The 17586-nt window shown below is 41.7% G+C and overlaps 1 protein-coding gene across 1 annotated transcript in view; it reads right to left on the bottom strand.

Moving 5' to 3' along the window:
- Window positions 1-1428, bottom strand: part of TTC39C (tetratricopeptide repeat domain 39C) — a 34350-nt gene extending 32922 nt beyond the window's left edge. The window contains exon 1 of the mRNA XM_079301551.1: window positions 1073-1428. Coding sequence (XP_079157677.1) covers window positions 1073-1206 — 134 coding nt within the window. The 5' untranslated portion in view covers window positions 1207-1428. The remainder of the gene's footprint in view (window positions 1-1072) is intronic.
- Window positions 1429-17586: the final 16158 nt, after the last annotated feature.

The following is a 17586-nucleotide window of genomic DNA, read 5'->3' as shown; positions in this document are numbered from 1 at the left end:
CAGCTCAAAGATAATCACAGCAACACTCACAGACCTCTCGTTGCTTTCCATTTTGTACGCTGAAGACCACATCAGACCACACACGAGCACTGGAGTGAACCCCCCCCCAGGACACGTCTCCAGCCACAGTTGTGTGTTTACACATACAGGACAGCCAAACGCAGACAGTGCTACCGAGGGACCCTTCTCAGCCCTTCTCTACACCTCCGACAGGGTGCCAGACAACCCCCAGCACAGCACATGCCACCCCCGAGCTCTTGTAGCCAAAAAGCCAAGAGAATCTCGGGATGCATTAGGGAGAGCAGTGCCAGAGGTTGAAGGATGTGATCCTGTCCCTCTACTCAGCCCTGGTGAATTCACATCTAAAGTGCAGTGTCCAGTTCTAGTTCCTGACTACAAAAGAGCTATGGAGCTCCCGAAGCAGGTCCAGCACAGGGCAATGAGGATGACTGGGGGACTGAAACATCTCTCCTACGAGGAAAGCCTGAAGGAGTTGGGCCTTTTCAGCCTCGAGATGACTGAGAGGGGACCCGTCAATGTGCTTAAATATCCAAAGGGAGGGTGTCAAGAGGATGGAGCCAGGCTCTCCTCGGAGGCTCTAAGCAGTAGGACAAGGGGCAGCGGGCAGAAACTGATGCACAGGAAATTCCACCTGAACATGAGGAGGAGCTTCTTTACTGTGTGGGTGACCCTGCAAGGGAACAGATTGCTCAGAGAGCTCGTGGAGTCTCCCTCACTGGAGACACTCAAGAACGGTCTGGGGACAATCTTGTGCCATGTGCTCCAGGATGACCCTGCTTGAGCTGGGTGGCTGGAGCAGACGACCCACCGCGGCCCCTTCCAACCTGACCCATTCTGCGATTCCGCGAAACACGCGTGTTCCTTCCCCACGAGAGCGCCGAGCGAGGCGGCGGCGGGCAGCAGCGACCCTTCCCCGCTGCGAGGGGCCGGGCCGGGCGAGGCTGCCGCGCCAGGGCCCCTGCGCGCCCCCGGCCCCGCTGCCCTCCCGCCCGCGGGGGCGGAGGGAGCCGCGCCGGCCGGGGGAAGGGGCCCGGGGACCGGCGGGACTGACCTGTATTTCTTGAAGAGCTGGTCGGACTCGCGGAAGCCGTTGTTCAGCAGCATGTTGATGCCGGCCAGCGCCAGCTCCGAATCCTCGATGGGCAGAGGCGCGTCCCCGTCCTCCCGGTACTCCGAGCCGGCCATGACGATGAGGAGGCAGCGGGACCCAGCCGACTCTCCCCTACCCTCCTTCCTACCTACGTACCTACCTACCCAACTGCCTACCCGGCCACCCCTTCCCGGGCAGCCTGGTGCTGCCTCGGCGTGCCGGCGGGAGGAGCCGGGAGCGCCCGGTGCCCGCGGAGGCGCGAACTCGGCGGTGCCGCAGCCGCTCCGCGCCCGCAAACGCTCCGAAAGCGGCGGCGCTGCCCCGCGCCCCAGCGCGCAGGCGCCGCCACGAGGCCGCGCAGGCGCGGGGCTGGCGCCGGGCGAGGGGCCGGGGGCGCAGCGGCTGAGGGCGGCTCCTGCGGCGGGGCCGCGCTGGCGGCCCGGAGCGATCAGCCGCCCTTCGCGGAGTCGCCGGCTGTCCTGGTTTGAAAGCGACACAAGAGGGTTTTCGAGTTCAACTCCTATCCCTGCACAGACACCCCAGAAATCTCACTCTGCGCCTGACGGCATTGTCCGAAGACTTCTTGAACTCTGGCAGGCTTGGTGCTGTGACCTCTTCCCTGGAGAGCCTGTTCTAGTACTCAAACGCCCTCTGGGTGAAGAACCTTTTCACCAAATCACAGCATGAACTGGGTTGGAAAAGACCTTTGAGATCATCAAGTCCAACCTATGACCTAGCACCTCCTCATCCAACTAAACCATGGCACTGAGTGCCACGTCCAGTCTTCTTTTAAACACACATCCAGGGACGGTGACTCCACCACCTCCCTGGGCAGAGGATTCCAGTGCCCAATCACTCTTTCAGTGAAGAATTTTTTATTTTAATATCCAACCTAAACCTCTCCTGACGCAGCTTCATTCCCCCCAGTCCTGTCACCACAGAGTCCAGTATCCGCCCCTCGGCTTCCCTTTCTGGGGATGTTGAAGACTACAGTGAGGACATGCAATGAGCAGCCAGCCCTGGAGTGAAGAAGAGAAGTCCAAAGTCCCCCTCTGATAACACAGCTTTCAATTTCCAGAGAACTGATTTTTTTTTTTAATACAAGCTGGTCAGGCAGGCATTTCAAAGAACAGGATGGATGAGAAAGTACACTTGGTAAATGAGTCCATTCCAACCCAAAATGGCCAAGTACCTGGACACTGATGTTGTTTTCATCCTTCTTTGCAAGAAGAGGCATTCTTTTCTCTGCTTAAATTTAGGTGAATACGAAAGCTAATACCAACAACCTGGTCTTACTTCCTAACAGTTAGTAGAGTGCCATAGCTGCTCTTGAGAAAAATTTAAGGCTCAGACTTCCCCTCACTTCCCCTCGGTGGCATACAAAAGAATGGGACCAAACTCTGCTTTTAGTAGCAACCTTTTCCCTGTCAAGCAAAACGTCTGTCTTCCTGTGAATCGAGTTGCCATATTTCTGTACATGCCTGGTGGGAATCGCTACCACCCCCTCGGGAAATACTTGGTACCAATAACTTCTTGAAACAACAGTTCTTGAAAGGTGTGGATTGCCTAATACCAGGAAGCTTCTACAATCTGTCAGGTGTGAATCGCGTCCTTTGACTGATTGCTAGCCCCTCTGTTTTACTGAGCAGGGCTGGACACTCAGGGGGTTGTTTAAAGAGGACACATCTTCTGATACAATACACATCTCCAAAACTGCATGATCTACACAGCCTAGAAATCCTAAATGGCTTCTAGAAAGTCAGCACAGCATGACTAGGGAATAGCATGTTCTCCAGTGTGTTTACAGGTTATTTGTGAAATTTGGACTCCAGAAATGCAAGCAGCCTCTGTAAAAGGAAATTGCATGTTGCAGTTTTACCACTCTTATTCTCTGTTTCAGGCTCTCTCTTTCAAGACACTGCATTCCAAATGAAAACAATTAATCCTGTGATATTGTCTGCCAGGCAGGATTCTGTGGGCAGGGGTTCATGGTGGAACGGTTTATTACATCCTTTCCCTTTATCAGATGTAATCAATCAAGAGGCAATGAATCTTCTTGTGGATTTCCTGAAAACTTGTCATAGGCTAACTCCTACATCCAAGTACTATTTCTGAGGAGCAGCAAAGAGCCAAGTCCTTTGTGCAACACCTACTCCATTTCTCCAATGCTACAGTCCTATTTCCTTGCCCCTGTTTGAATAATAGCGTAGCAGGGCTGTGTGCTTCCTGCAGGTTTGGGTCCCATGCAGAAGAAGACGGAATTCTTCTGAGAGATCATCCTTTTAGTACCCAATTGCTCCAGACCTCTCTGAGGGCTGGCACTGATAATTTGTCTTCTGTGACAAATGCTTTTATAAGTACCCAGTAGCTAGCTATTAATTTTCTAACTCAAGATGTGAATAGCTGAATCAATTCTACAGAAACACAGTTATAAGCGTACAAGAAAAAACTGGCATAATGAAACTGCACTTCAGCTGTTCAAGTAGGCAAGTAACACATTGAGCACACCTTCTTTAATGAAGGAAGTTGACACATGCAGTTTGACTTCATCAGCTGAGCAACAGCAGTTTTGTAGTGCACATTGTTGTGATCTGCACTGCAACCTCATTTTCCTGCAGAATTGGATTGGAAGTCAGCAGAGCTGTAGGTCTCCTTGCCCTATAACAGCAGATGAGATCTTGTGATGGGTTACTGTTAGTTTGATTCACATGGAGGATGTGGTACTGCTGATTCATCCTGCTAAAAATGGCCCAGGGAGCGAGGGAACCACAGTGAACAGGACTACATGGATCACTTGTATGTGCCAATCAAAGCTTACTTTGACTTTGCAGTCTAGCAACACTATAAGCATCTTTCTTTTTTGTTTGTTTGTTTGTTTGTTTTTTAATTCCTGGTAGCATTCTATCATCAGCTAAATAGGCAGTCACCAGCCTACAGTTTCAACAGAGCTGCCAGTTGGTGACTACCTTTGCCCTCACCTCACAGCTCCCTGCAGGGCAGTGTTGAATAACCTGTGTTGCTGTGCCCTGTTACTTCTCATGAAAAAAGGTTGAGGCAACTGATTTGTAATTACTCAAGGACAATGAAGTTACTGGTGAGTAAGAATCGTACTTTTAATAAATTAGCTGGCCTGAAATTTATAAGACCTTTACTCTAGCTTCCCAGAAGCTGTTAGATAAATGAAAGGTAAAATGGCTACAATATTTACATCCCATATGGGATACAGAACTGTGGGGGTGTTACAGCCCCTTTGCACAACACTGCTGTTGTCGTTCAAGACAGACTGTCTCTTTGAATACTCAACTGCTCTTCCCTTTGACAAGCTTTCCAAGTTTCTGCCCTGTCTTTGTGCTTCTGACAGGGAGAAGTCCTGCTAGTCATCACACACTGGTCCCTGAGTTAAAAATATTGATGTTTTTCCTCCCCAGTCTAACTGGAATTTAGCCCTACTCATAAAAAACAGAGAATAGCAGAAGTTGAACTAGCAGGAAATAAATCATTACAGAAAAGCATATTGATCCCTCTGATCCAAAGCATCAGAGAGAAGAGAGTTAAAACCAAGTGCAGGCCTATATTTGTATTTTCTCTAGTATCCTTTCCATAGTCTATAAATTAGGTCCCACTTGTCTCAGGGCTCTTCTCCACAGTGTCTGGATGCAGCAATCTAATCCCTTGTTTCTGTCTCAGAGTGCTCTAAATCTGATTTTGCTGGGTTTGTCTTTACCTCCATTGTTCCAAAACTCTACCTCTGTCCTGAAACACCTCAATAAGCGTGGTACAATTTACAGTTTTTAAGACGGCAATGAAATTTCAGCAGTTGATTTAGAATGCTTATAATCAGCATTTAAGTTAGAATCACTGCTCATTTCAGTAGAGAGAAGAAAAATCCTTCAGGATGGAACTGACTTTTTTCCTCTGTGTTGCAGAAAATGTGACTGTGTATGAATGTAGCATGTTGGAAATAATTATTAAAATCATAAAGATTTTGAATCTCAGACACAAACCTGCAGAATCTGCTTCTGTAATTTTGAACTCCTTTTTGAGGGTTTTCTATTCTAGTTCAATATCAGATGCAGTCCCATTGTTGGCTGTGAAGGGGTATTGGAATCTGAAGTACAGCCATCTTTTCCAAGACATTAGAGGGGTCTTATCAGTGACTGCCAATAATGGCTAGTAAAGGTAAATGGGGGAATCTCCCCTTTTTGAATATGGGAAGGAAAAAAAAAAGTTCATAAGTTCATTTCTAAGGAAATGTACTTTTAAAGTAGCTAAAGTCACTTATCCTTGTGCTTTGTGCCTCACACTGTACCTCTGATCTTGAACAATAAAGATGCCTGTCTATTGTGTCTTGTCACTTAAATATTTATGAGTGGTGAGCTCTACATCGGTTATCATCATGCATTTTCCATACAGCACAGCAACTAAGCAATACTACAAAGCCAAGCTAATCTTCAGAGCTGGCTCTTGACATTTCCCGATTAATATGCATTGTCCTTTTGAGGGCTAAACCCTGCCTGAGGACACACACATGAAACGATTTGTCTGTTCTGTCAATAGACAAGGAATATGCATACATACCCTGGCAAAACAGAACAGGCTCAATGAGTACCTTCCCCTGAAAATTAGTCCTTTGACCCTTTCTTTTAATTAAAGAGAGTTACAGTAATAACAATAAGAACAACCACTATTTCTTTGAAGTGGACCTTACTTCAGAATTAACTACTCCTTCATCTTAGAAGTTTTCTGTTTCCTCTGCTTTTTTTTTTTTTCAGGATTCCTTTCGTGTAGGGTGAGCTATCAGATAGAAGCTGACTGATGTTTCAGTCCTGGTCTCTAGAGCACTGATTTGTGGCTGCTCTCATTTAGTCTGTAACACAGACTGTGTTGTATCACTTCTGGACAGAGAAATGGCAGAGATGGCTGGGTCAGAGCAGGTAAAGTTCTTGGAAATTCAAAAGGAGAGTGAAAGATAAGACAGAGCAAGTAAGGGCAATCGGGTTTTTGTTTTTTTTTTCATATTTCCTTGTATTGGATAATGTTTATTTTTATCCACACATTGTTGCTCTGGACCCAATGTATAATCAGTCATATAATGGGACAAATTGATGTGCAGTCACACAGAGTTATTTTTACTGAAGCATATAAAGGTGTATAATTTTTGCTATATAAAGAATGCTGAATAACAGAGCTCTTTAGTGTTGTAATTTTTTTCCCCAGAATGTGCTAATGGCCAAACATATGCACACAGTTCCAGAGAAAACAAAGGAGTACACAAGTATTAAATACGAACAGCTGCTCTGTTCAGGCAGCAGCCACATGCTGTCCTGTTTCATAAAAATTAATTGGAAAGTCTTCCACTCAAAATAATCATGCCACTTGATTTTTTAAGGGCCAATTCAAACTGTTTTACTTTCAGAGGAATGACTTCCTACAGAGTTCAGATCTGCATTTAGTTATAAAAGTACCTGCTGTGTATTGCCACACAGCAGGAAATTTAAAGCCCAAAGGAATCAACAGAAATCCACCAGTTCTAGCCCAGTCCTTTCTGGAGAGTCAGAACAAATTCATCTAAATGGTAAAAGAAAAATTTTTTCTGAAAGTCCTTTAAATACTTTGAGTGGAGAGCCTGTAGATTAATTTCCCTCATGTTCTTGCTCTACTGAACAAGGAAAACAATTATATGCACCTTTCTTATAGAAGCAGGGGGTTAGTGGCAAATTAAAAACAGGTGAGCTTAATGGTTTTGTGTATGGAAGGTGAGGCAGTATGTCTTGCCCAAACTGGAGCATATAAACATTATTTTTCCCACTCAGTCCCCTTGTTTCTACATTATGGGCTCTTGATTGAGGCCCTGTTAGTCTTTCAATTTTTACAACAAATAGCAACTTTGACCTTACACAAGCAGATCATAAATTTTAAACCTCTAATCATTTCTGCTGATCTACTTTGGAGGGGCCCTCCAGTTTTCCTGTATTATTCATTTGTGCATGAAGCCACTTCACAGACCAGTTGCATTTGTGAAGGATTTTTTATAGATGTTCCTCTATATACATGCACAAATGTCTAACTATATGTATAGCATTGGTCAACAAATCATTTACCCAGATAATGAGAATGTGCCTTTGTAATTTCAAGCTTGTGAATGAGAAGCAAGTAATCAGCAAGGCCACAGATAACCTGTGCTAATAAATTCCCTTTGTGCTAGTGCTCTCCCCAATCCTTGTCACTTACAGAAATCAAAACCCCTTGTAAAACATATTTTGAATTATTTGGAACATACTAAAGATAATCTGTTACTAAGACTTATTTTTCTTTCACTATTTTAGCAGTAAATATTTTCTCACAGGTGTCAAGCAGCTTGATGCATAATGTGATTTGAAGTGAGACTATTTAAAGAACACTTGTCACCAACATTTGTACTCTTTTACTTCCATTTGGGACTTTTGGCATTATATGTGTTCAATAGATAGCATTTCAACAGTTTTCATTTTCTTCTTTCTGTAGTCCTTCACTACAGAAATGGAAAGGCCATTCAACAGAATTGACCTACAGAGGCTTTATTTTGGCTGTTAGGCATCACATTTGTTTTTCAGTTCTGAAATCTACATTTCTTGCCCCTCTTTTTGTTCCTAAAGTGGGAAATCTTTTGTTTAAAATTCTAGTGACAAAAATGTCAGCAGACCCCAGTGGTAACACTTTTCTTCTGACATGAAACACAAGTTTATGTAGACAGATCATCCAGATAATTGTCTAGAGGAGACTAAGACCTAGCTTTACACTCCTTGCTTTGAAAGATTGTCACAACTGCAATGCCCAGTAGTTGAGGTAAATAGAAAAGAAGGCTTAAAAAAATGGCCTGGTGGGATGATGGTTGGGTACAACCCATGAAGGCAGATGAGAACTCAGCAGGAGGTTATGAAACAACCACAGTAGAGTTGTGAATCTCCCACTCCTGGCATTAGTAAAAACTGCAAACAACAAATTGTTGTGCAGATGTCCCTTTTGTCTTGCTTTCACATTTTCTGTAAACTTTGAGATGGGAGTACTACTTCATGGTTAAGAAACCACTGTCCCTTGACAGTCATATGTCAGTCACATATGAGGGAACTTGCTTTTCTAGGCCTTTCATCAAGCCACTGAAATTGTCCATGCATTGATTCTCATATCTGTTGATGGGATTGTAATACCCAATAATTTTCTGTACCAACATTGGTGGCTATGCTACATCAAGATGTTTGGTGATCTACAGCTGCCTCCCACAAAAGCATTTTGACTTTCTGTCACTGGAATAAACCACACAGGACATGATCATTTGAGCAGCTCTGTCAGCAGAGTACATACAAACCATACCTACCAGGATGATGAGCTCCTTCCTTTGCATTTGCACCTACTTAGCTACTGATACCTTTGCCCCCAATTACTTCACTGCCTTATGTTTTTGGAGTTTAATCATGTCTTCTGGAGCACAGTGTTCGTTACAAAACTCTTCTCTGAGGCTTGCACACATAGAGGTGGCAACTGGCTTTTGAAAGAAGCAGTATGATCTGCAGCATATATCACAAGTCAGAAAAAAACCCTAGAAACCATATTGAGAGACAGATGCTACCTCAGATACCAAAATTTTTATTTCTGGATACTAGCTTTTCATCTGTGAAATATGTTTTGGTCTGACAACTTTTGCTGCTCAATCAAGAAAATAACTAGTTGTACCATTTAATTTAGAGAACCATTTAGTTTGCAAGAAAAGTCATGGTGTCTATTTGTATAAACCTGAAGTGAAGGGTTCATCTTCTTTTAAGGGTATACTCAGGCAGTATGTATATTTAGATACACTCAGGTTACAACATTATCTGGAGACAACAGCTAAATAAAGCCACATGCTTAAATAATCTTCATTCTAGTCTTTGCCTTAATTTGTTGTTCTATAGTCATGAACATCAATTTAAGTGAATGGGATACCAGTTGATATGAATGGAAGATTCTTCACATTTTATTGTGGAAGACTGTAAAGCAGACATAAAAAGTATACTTTTGTCCATAGGTGAGATTATTTTCTGTAGCCAGCATTTAAAGAGAATTTTAGAGACAGGGATCTGTTGCTTGACCGACTAGAATTTGAGCTGACAGTTCTGTAAGGAAATTAGCAAACCCAGAAATATGTGTGTTACCTCCTGGTACTTGATGAAATAAGCAGAATGCAGCTGAATTCCTATATTTGCTACAATAAGAAGTGATTTCTCTTTTTGCTTACCATTGGGTTTTCCATTCTTCCACTTACTACTGGAAACTCGGGCCATTTATTTGGCATACATATTCTGTACAAATTAATTTATAATATGTTCATATTTGGGCACTTGTTAATCAAGGTATGTGAATTGGGAAACTCTCTTCCTGACAATTATAGATTCCTTGAATCAGTGACTACCAGAATCAGTTCCCACTACAGGAAGTGGCAGCTCTGCAAGCAAAACACTGCATTGCAGATAAAAGGGGACATCAAAGCCAAGATTGTGACTGTGTGTAACAGTAACCACAGGAGTAACTTACAAATCTTAACTTGCAACAAGATTTATTAAAGTAACAGCTTAATATCAAATTTAATAACCATCTTCTTTTTAAAAGTGTATTTGGATTCTGAAAGCACTCCTGCCTTTCTGAAAGCACAGTGCCATTTAAAACCATACATTGGGTGACTTATCCTGTACTGACTCACAATTAATTGTTCTACAAACACGTTTTGTGAGGCTGAGAGCTATGCACAAGGCAAGTACCTTAAACTGAGTTGCATAATGTCAGCCATTATGAGTTATGCTTGGCAATAACCAGGATAATACAGTGTGAAAAGCTGTGCTTTTACTGCAGGCCATTTCTTCAGAGCTCATCTACCAGGCACAGCACAAGGAGAAACAATCTTCTATTTTTTCCGTACACTTTCCCATTTTTCAGTTCATTAGCATTTCTTCTCAAATGCTATTTTCTACTGCAATTCATCCAGCAACCTCTGAATGACTCTGCTTTCTTTTCCATTCCTTTCATTTTGATAGCTCTTGCACTCATCAAAATAGATGAGGGCTTGGATGTATACAAGCACACACTTTCTATCTCACATCTCTTGATGTGCCTTTCATTTGGGTTCAACCTATGTTTTCTTCTTAGATTCTCAAGCTTCAAATCATACAAAGCACAGAAAAAAGTAGTTCATCATATGGAGACGCCAGAAGCTAACCATGCTATGTCTGAGTGACTCAGTATTGAAAAGGATGAGTGACAAAAGCATTTATAATGTCAAATTTTCCCTGTAGTTGGAAGCAGGGGATAATTTCCTGTGGCTTGTTCTTCTGTGACCTGCACAATACCACACGATGGTACTTCTACAGTTGGGTCTAAAGGTAAGCTAAGTGTTCCTGGGGACTGAAATATAATTGAGTGCTGCATCCATCTTCAGGGAATAAGTCCAGTGGATTTCTTGCTTGGAGCCCAGAGCTAGGCTGGCTGCTGCTATGTGCTCTTACAGAATGTTTGAGATGGTGTCTGTGTATGGTTTTGTTTGGGGATAATAATCCTCCTCCACTGATTATAGAAAGATAGCCTAGAGCAGACAAGCAATTTTTGTCCACTTGAATTTGTGAGATGAGTAACCACAGCTCTCCACAAATGCTGTAGGTATTACTCAAGTCAAGTGGGTGTTACCAGTGCTACTGGCTGATTTCTATGCACCTGTCTAGCCATTCCATTTGCTTAAAATTAAATAGGTTCACGTATTTTGTAGCTTTCTGTGGGTTCTCAAATGAAAAAAAATGAGTTCACCTATTCAAGTAGTCAAAGCCTTAACATTTTTGTCTGGATTTGGTGGTGGAATGTGCTTCTGTAAGCACAGCTATGCATGAAATGCAGATGCATGTGACAGTGTTACAGTGCTTGTTGGTGCCAACCAGGGTTGTTTTGTTCATTGCTGTTACAGGGCACTCAAAAAACCTCACTGGTGTGAGGTCTCCCACTGAAACACAGGAGATTCCTATTATCTATACAGAAGCAAACTTGTGTTTTCCAACAGATCTCTATACCTCAATAAGTTTCTAAAACTACAATTTTGTTTTCAAATGACTACTTGATGCAAACACTTTCTGCAATTTGTGTGAATTTGTTATAGCTGGGAATGACTACATTTTATCAATGCACAGAAATAAATCCAATGGAGGCATCACAAATTATACCCAAGAATGTTATTTCAAACATGCACAGGAATTCCCCAGCAGAGAGCATTATGTAGACTCTTACCTCAGAAAAAGCCTTGATCAGGCAGCTGGGTCATACAATGAGCAAATGCAAAGAGCCACATGGAATAATCACTGTTGTCCAGATTATGAAGCCATTCCATTGAATCTAATCCCTGCTTGAGGCACAAGGGGTCTCTTTGATCACACTCCAACCCATTCTTCTCCAACTTGAGCCTGCCTCAGCTGAAGCCCACCCTATTAATACACTCCATTTTAGCATACAGATAAATTAAAATATATGATGTCAGAGTCTGAGATTTAGGAATTTGTAATGCAGTCTTTGGTTTTCAATAAGCTAGAGATTTGCTTTGCTTTGTAAATTACATTAAACTGTGTGTCTTAGTTGCAGCACTGAGCAGCTTCTATTTTACCTGTCTACAAAATTTGACTATATCACAGGAGAAAGGAGGACACCTGTTCTAGGCAACAAAATGCTATCAATGGTTTCATTGCCAGGGGACTCTTTGAAGAAACAGGTTTAGGACAATTGTATTTACTTGGTACAATGAGATGTTATAAAAAGCCCTTCATGGCCCTGGGGTGGAAGCTGTAGTGCAATTATAAACTTCCTCCTAGCTGCAGAAAGCAGGGAAGGCAGTATTTGTCTTGGGCAACTGCAGAGAGGCAAGAGTCAGCCACACTAAACATCAGCAGCCAGAAATTACTCTAGAGCTCAGTTTCCTCAGATCTAAGAGAAGGAACTAGGAATGAAATCTGCTTATAGTCTCAGCTATGCTGGGATGTAAGCACGGATGTTTTGATTTGGGTCACCACATTATGTCTTATGCAGAAAGCCTTTTCTGCTGGAAATTGATAGATCAGAGGAAGTTCATCCTATTCAAAGTCATATTGAAGGGTTTAAGCTCAGCTGCACAACTGCCTCCACAAATAAAAAGGAGGCCAGCACTCGGTGCCTCTCAGGGATGTGCACGTGAGAGGGCCCTCTGAGGGGAACAGAAGAATAGGCAGGAAGGGGTGTGCAAAGCTATCTTATGACTAATTGCTGTTTCCAGCTGCAGATAGACACGTGCTTAATTATCTGCTATATGCATGCAAATTTGGTTGCTGTCACTAGAGTCCAGATGTTCCCTTCCATTATACCGACTACAACAAACAAAAGAAAAAGGGTCAGAGAGCAAAATAAAAAGGGCCAAGAATGGCAGCTTCGTGATGTTTTCCTTCCTGTGATATACTTGGCCTGGCTGACCATTTTTCTCAACTCTCCATCATAGACAGATTTGTAAGCTCACAGACTGAGCATCTGGTCAGGAAAGAGGGGAAACCTGAGAAAAGCTTTTCCTCTCAGCTCCAGGGAAGGGGTGCAGGCAGGCACTCAGCCCCACAGCCCATCCCAGGCTGAGAAGAGGCTGGGACACCCTGGATGCCATGCAGGAGCAGCCCAGGAGGGTGGTACTGAGTCTGGGGTTCCAGGGGTCAGGGGCTGCATTCCTTTTTGTAACCACATAACCTAAGATTGTCCAGTCAAATTAACAATAGTTTTTAACAGCTTCTCTGCTGTAGACACTTCCCTTGGCAGGGGTAAGAACTCTCTGAGAAGTACCAAGGTTTGCTTTTTCCTCCATATCTTTTCTTCTTCAACTATAAAATCTTTTTCTTTCTACCCATCCTCTAGGCTTCTATCTCATTTTTAACCAGTTTTTTTCACTGGTAATAAAACCTTCATATTTTTTCACAGAAAGTGAACTGTAACATTTTAACTCTTTGCAGCAAAGTCCTTTTCATAAGGTCTATGCATTGTATCCCCAACATTTAAAACAAATAAAGCTACACAAACACAACTAAATCCTCTTCTCCTATCTGCCCAAACCAGGAACAAGAGAGTAATGTTGATTTATCCCAATCAGGCACCTGGCCTTTATTCTGTTTGATGGCATTCAGTGTCTCTTTGAAAGATTTAACCTATTCATTCCATTTTAATTAAATAATAGTAATGACCAGTAGTGGTTTTGTGGTGTCTGTTTTGAATTAAATTTGTGCTGAGCATATATGTCATTTAGATTCGTTTTATCTTTTGAGATAAATGCAATATACATAGATTCAGGGATCACATGTCCTCTTAAGTGGCTCTGCTTTGGGAACATTACCTTCCTTTAACATACCAATATCAAGTTACAAGAATCTGACTAAATACAACAATCAGTCCAAAATTTGGTACTACTCTTCTGCTTGCAGGAATAATGAAATTGCCAGAAGATATTTATTTCCTTTTGGCCTGGTAAAGGCATAGTGAGATGACTGCAGTTACTTTGAATTTTGAGCAGCATAGAGAACAGCTGAGCCTCATTGGGGTCTTTGGCATCCAGGGTGAATGGCTCACAGGAGGCATTCTGAGATCTCCCAGCACTGCCTACACCACTGGCACTCCTCAGGGAGCACGGTTTATCTGCCTGGTGTCCTTGCTTCCACTCTTTTTGCTGATGCAAATACCCTTTGTGTTTGTGTAAAGTTTCCATTTATGTATATTTGCATTAGATGGATTATCTTAGGATTTATGGAGACTGTGTCCTGCCCTTTATTACATAACAAACAGATTTAATCTGCAGTAACAATTCTCTATAAACCTTGGTAATATCTTGGAACACATTTTTTATAAACAGTAGGGAAGATTTACTGTATGTTTTAATAAGGTGTATGAACCAAAGTCCTGTGAACTGGTTCAATCTTTCCACTAAGCCACTGAACTTTGGATTATGCCTATGTGTTTCCCTGGAGAATTGTTCAGAGTGGTTTTTGCTTTTTTACTGCTTAGGTTAATAACCCTGGGGATATGTCATTACCTTTGATTTAAATGAGTACAGAAAATGGAAAGTTAGAGCTTTATTACTGACCTGACACCTTGTTCTCAGGTAAATTTTATTAGCTGAAGCCCTTGACCTCATCAGAGGAGTCAGTACCTGGGCACATTACTGGCTCTCCAAGTTTGTAGTATCAGGATAGTAATTCTGATCGGGAAGTAATCAGGATCTAAAATTATGGTAGGTGCTGTAATCCAGCTATACAATTCCTCTATTAAGTAATATCTCATGCTGATAGATTTTGGCTTATTATGCTAATAATTAACCTTGTTAATTAAACTATGTCAGCAAGACCTGGCTGAACACAAAATCATTTATTTCTCTATCCTTTAAAAAGTTTTTCTTTGCTATACCTTCAGGCATCAAAAACTGTCAGAACAATTCTTTCTGTATGGAAATTCTATCAGTTCCTTTCTATATTGCCTTAGTTTTGGGCCAGGACAGAGTTAATTTTTTGCAGTAGCTGAGGGAATGTGGCTGAAGTGGCATGGCAGATTATTCCATCCCACCTCATCACTGCCAGGAGCAGGGCTAAGGGACTCTGGCTTCTGTGGGCCAGGACAGGGCTTCTGGTTGAAAAAACCCTGGCAGCATTGTCTGCCATGGTTCATTGTCTTGGGGGTCCCTGGTGAGCATCTCTGCATGTGAATCACCCTCTCTTTGTATACTTTCATTATTTATATTGTTGAGTTACTGCTCATTTTCTTATCTCATTGCTGTTTCCAATAAATTGTTCTTTTCTCAACCTGTGATCTTCACCTTTTGTGCCCTAATTTTCAATTTCCCCTGGTGGGCAAGGAAGGAGAAGGGGAAAGGAGGAGCAGACAAGTGTCAGTGTGGTTTGGAAGAGTCTCAGTGGGTGCATTGAACTGTGAAGCACCATTCCTAAACCATGATACATATTATTTAAAAAATTACTGACACAACTATGAATGTAATTATTCATTCTTACCAGTGCATAGTCCTCCTGTGACAGAAATCTTAGACATAGGCTCCCACACAATGGAGAAATCTGTTGTTGCTCCCAATTTAAATATAACTGAACAGAGACAAAAGGCCATGATGCCAACTATCTTTCTTTTTATTCTGTGTGATAATGCAGCAGTGATCCATCTTTCTCAACGAGTGAGTGACACATTAACAAAGAAACTATTTCTCATGGAACATTTCACATGTGCTTCACATTTTGAACAACCCATAGGAAACACAGTAACTGGCTGAGGTATAAAGTAATGATAGGAGTGTGTTTAAAAAAGATCTAATGCTATCAGCTGCAAAGCAGGAGAAATGGTACAGTAAGAGCAATGGCTCATAGGTTGGTTCCATTGCTACAGAGGAACCCTTAAACTGAGAGACAGAACATAAAAACTCATTGGTTATTTTGCTAGCAAATCTTTATACTCAGAGGGTGCTTCATTGCAGCTCAGCCTCTTGCAACTTTAAGATGTCTGGGCCAGCTGCACAAAGGATGTTTATGTTTCTGCCTTGCAGTCTTAATGCCTCCAGTGAAGCTATAATACTGTATTCTGGCACCATCTCCTATAGCATCTCTTTTGCAAGGTATATCCATTTAATATATTTTTAGAAAATGCAGATAGATTTACAGAAGGTTGTGTCCTAAATTTCCTTACATCATTAGAGAAAGATGCAGGCAGTTTTTGGTTTTTTTAGATGAGGAAACCACAAAGAGAATGGTAAGAGGCAAAAAGCATGGCAAGAGTCCATTACAAAACCATAACACATTTATAGTGTCTTCACTAAGACTGCATTTTCAAGGCTATTTTATGAAGGGCAGAAAGGAAGAAGAGGGCAGAAAATACCCCAAATAATAAAAAAATACCATGTATGAAAAATACCATGGAGGATTTATGGAGAGGCAAAGAGGATGCAAAACTAAAATGAATTGGCTCACAGATGACCCAAAGAAGTGGTTACAAAATCACAGAAAGTTAGCTTGCCCAATTCATGTTGATGGTCACAATGTAAAAGGTCAATGTCTCCGTGTTTTAAATGAAAGCTCCACAGTAACAAAGTACAAACCCAAGTACAAACCCTAGCTCAGGTACAGAAAGAATGTTAAAAGTTTTAATTGGAAGCTTCTGTTATTAGGAACTTAAGCTACAGTCATTTATAAGCAGTGAAAAGGCAGCTTGTTTTCCTTTTTTATATATACACGGGGTTTTTTTCCTACAATGAATGTGTACTTCCTTTTACAGTGTCCTGTGATCTGTTTCATTTTATTTGCTCTCAGTTCTCAGTGTTAGGCTGTCTTTCAGCTGCCAATAATCTGGCTGTGCTTTGTAGTTATAATAAATGGAAACTGACAGACCTTGGAGTCATCCACCTCAGATAACATGATCCTATTAAATCTAAGCCAAATTAACTGGATGACAACCCTTTGCCCTTGATACTTATGTGGACAAGAGAGAGATTTGATGCTAACAATACTAATGTGGTTTAGTTTAGACTGGAAATCTTCTGCTCTCCTTTTGTAATTGATTTGGGATTCAGAAGAACTCTAACATGCTGTTAACAAGTGTGTGGCCATGTGCTCTCAGTGTACTGAACATGGTATTTGATTAGTAAAATTACAATAGAATGTTACAGGGAAAGCCTCTCCTGTGTGAGTACTTTATTCTAATATATGAATTGCTAGTTTTGGGAGCACACCTGAAATGCCACAGCCAAAAGAGGCAAATAATTCATGCAAGTTATTGTCAAAAGTCTTGGATAAAAGTCTTGGAGCTACTATTTCTAACAACTAAAAAATCCCATACACAGTGTCCACGTGGATTTCTTCAATAATAAAAAATCTTCATCGATTGAAACAGGACAACTTCTTTCCTCATGTAAAGATCGTCCATTGGACCTGATGATCCTTGAGGGTTCCTTCCAACTTAAAATAGTCTGTGAAAAACCTTGTTACTAAGTGTTCCTTAGCCTTATATAGATTTACCTATGTGAAAGTAAAGAACCTGAAACTCTAGTTGGCTTTTTTCATTGTCCCAACAATGTGTAACAGGCTCTGTGGAAGCAATATAAGTGAAAAAATGGTGGGGTAAAAAAACCAAACAATCACAAAGAACCTTAAAATCAAAGAGACTTTCAATTTTTTTTTGTTGTGCAAAAGTAGTATTGTATTGGAATTAGTACTTACTGATCAATATATCTTACATTTACTCAGGTCTTTATACATTTTTCATTTCTTTTCATCAGCATTAAAATTACTTCTGATAAAATCAAATCAAATGGAAGGGAATTGAAATCCAGGACTGGCTCCAGGTTGTGATGCAAAAATCTTTGCTGTGGGTTTGTTGTTTTTTTTTGTTTGTTTGTTTGTTTGTTTTGTTTTACTGAGGGGGTAAGAGAAGAATGAAAAGGG

Source organism: Erithacus rubecula (genome assembly GCF_903797595.1).
Source record: "Erithacus rubecula genome assembly, chromosome: 3".
In the NCBI taxonomy this organism is placed as follows: domain Eukaryota; kingdom Metazoa; phylum Chordata; class Aves; order Passeriformes; family Muscicapidae; genus Erithacus; species Erithacus rubecula.
This window is presented reverse-complemented; position numbering and strand designations above follow the sequence as displayed.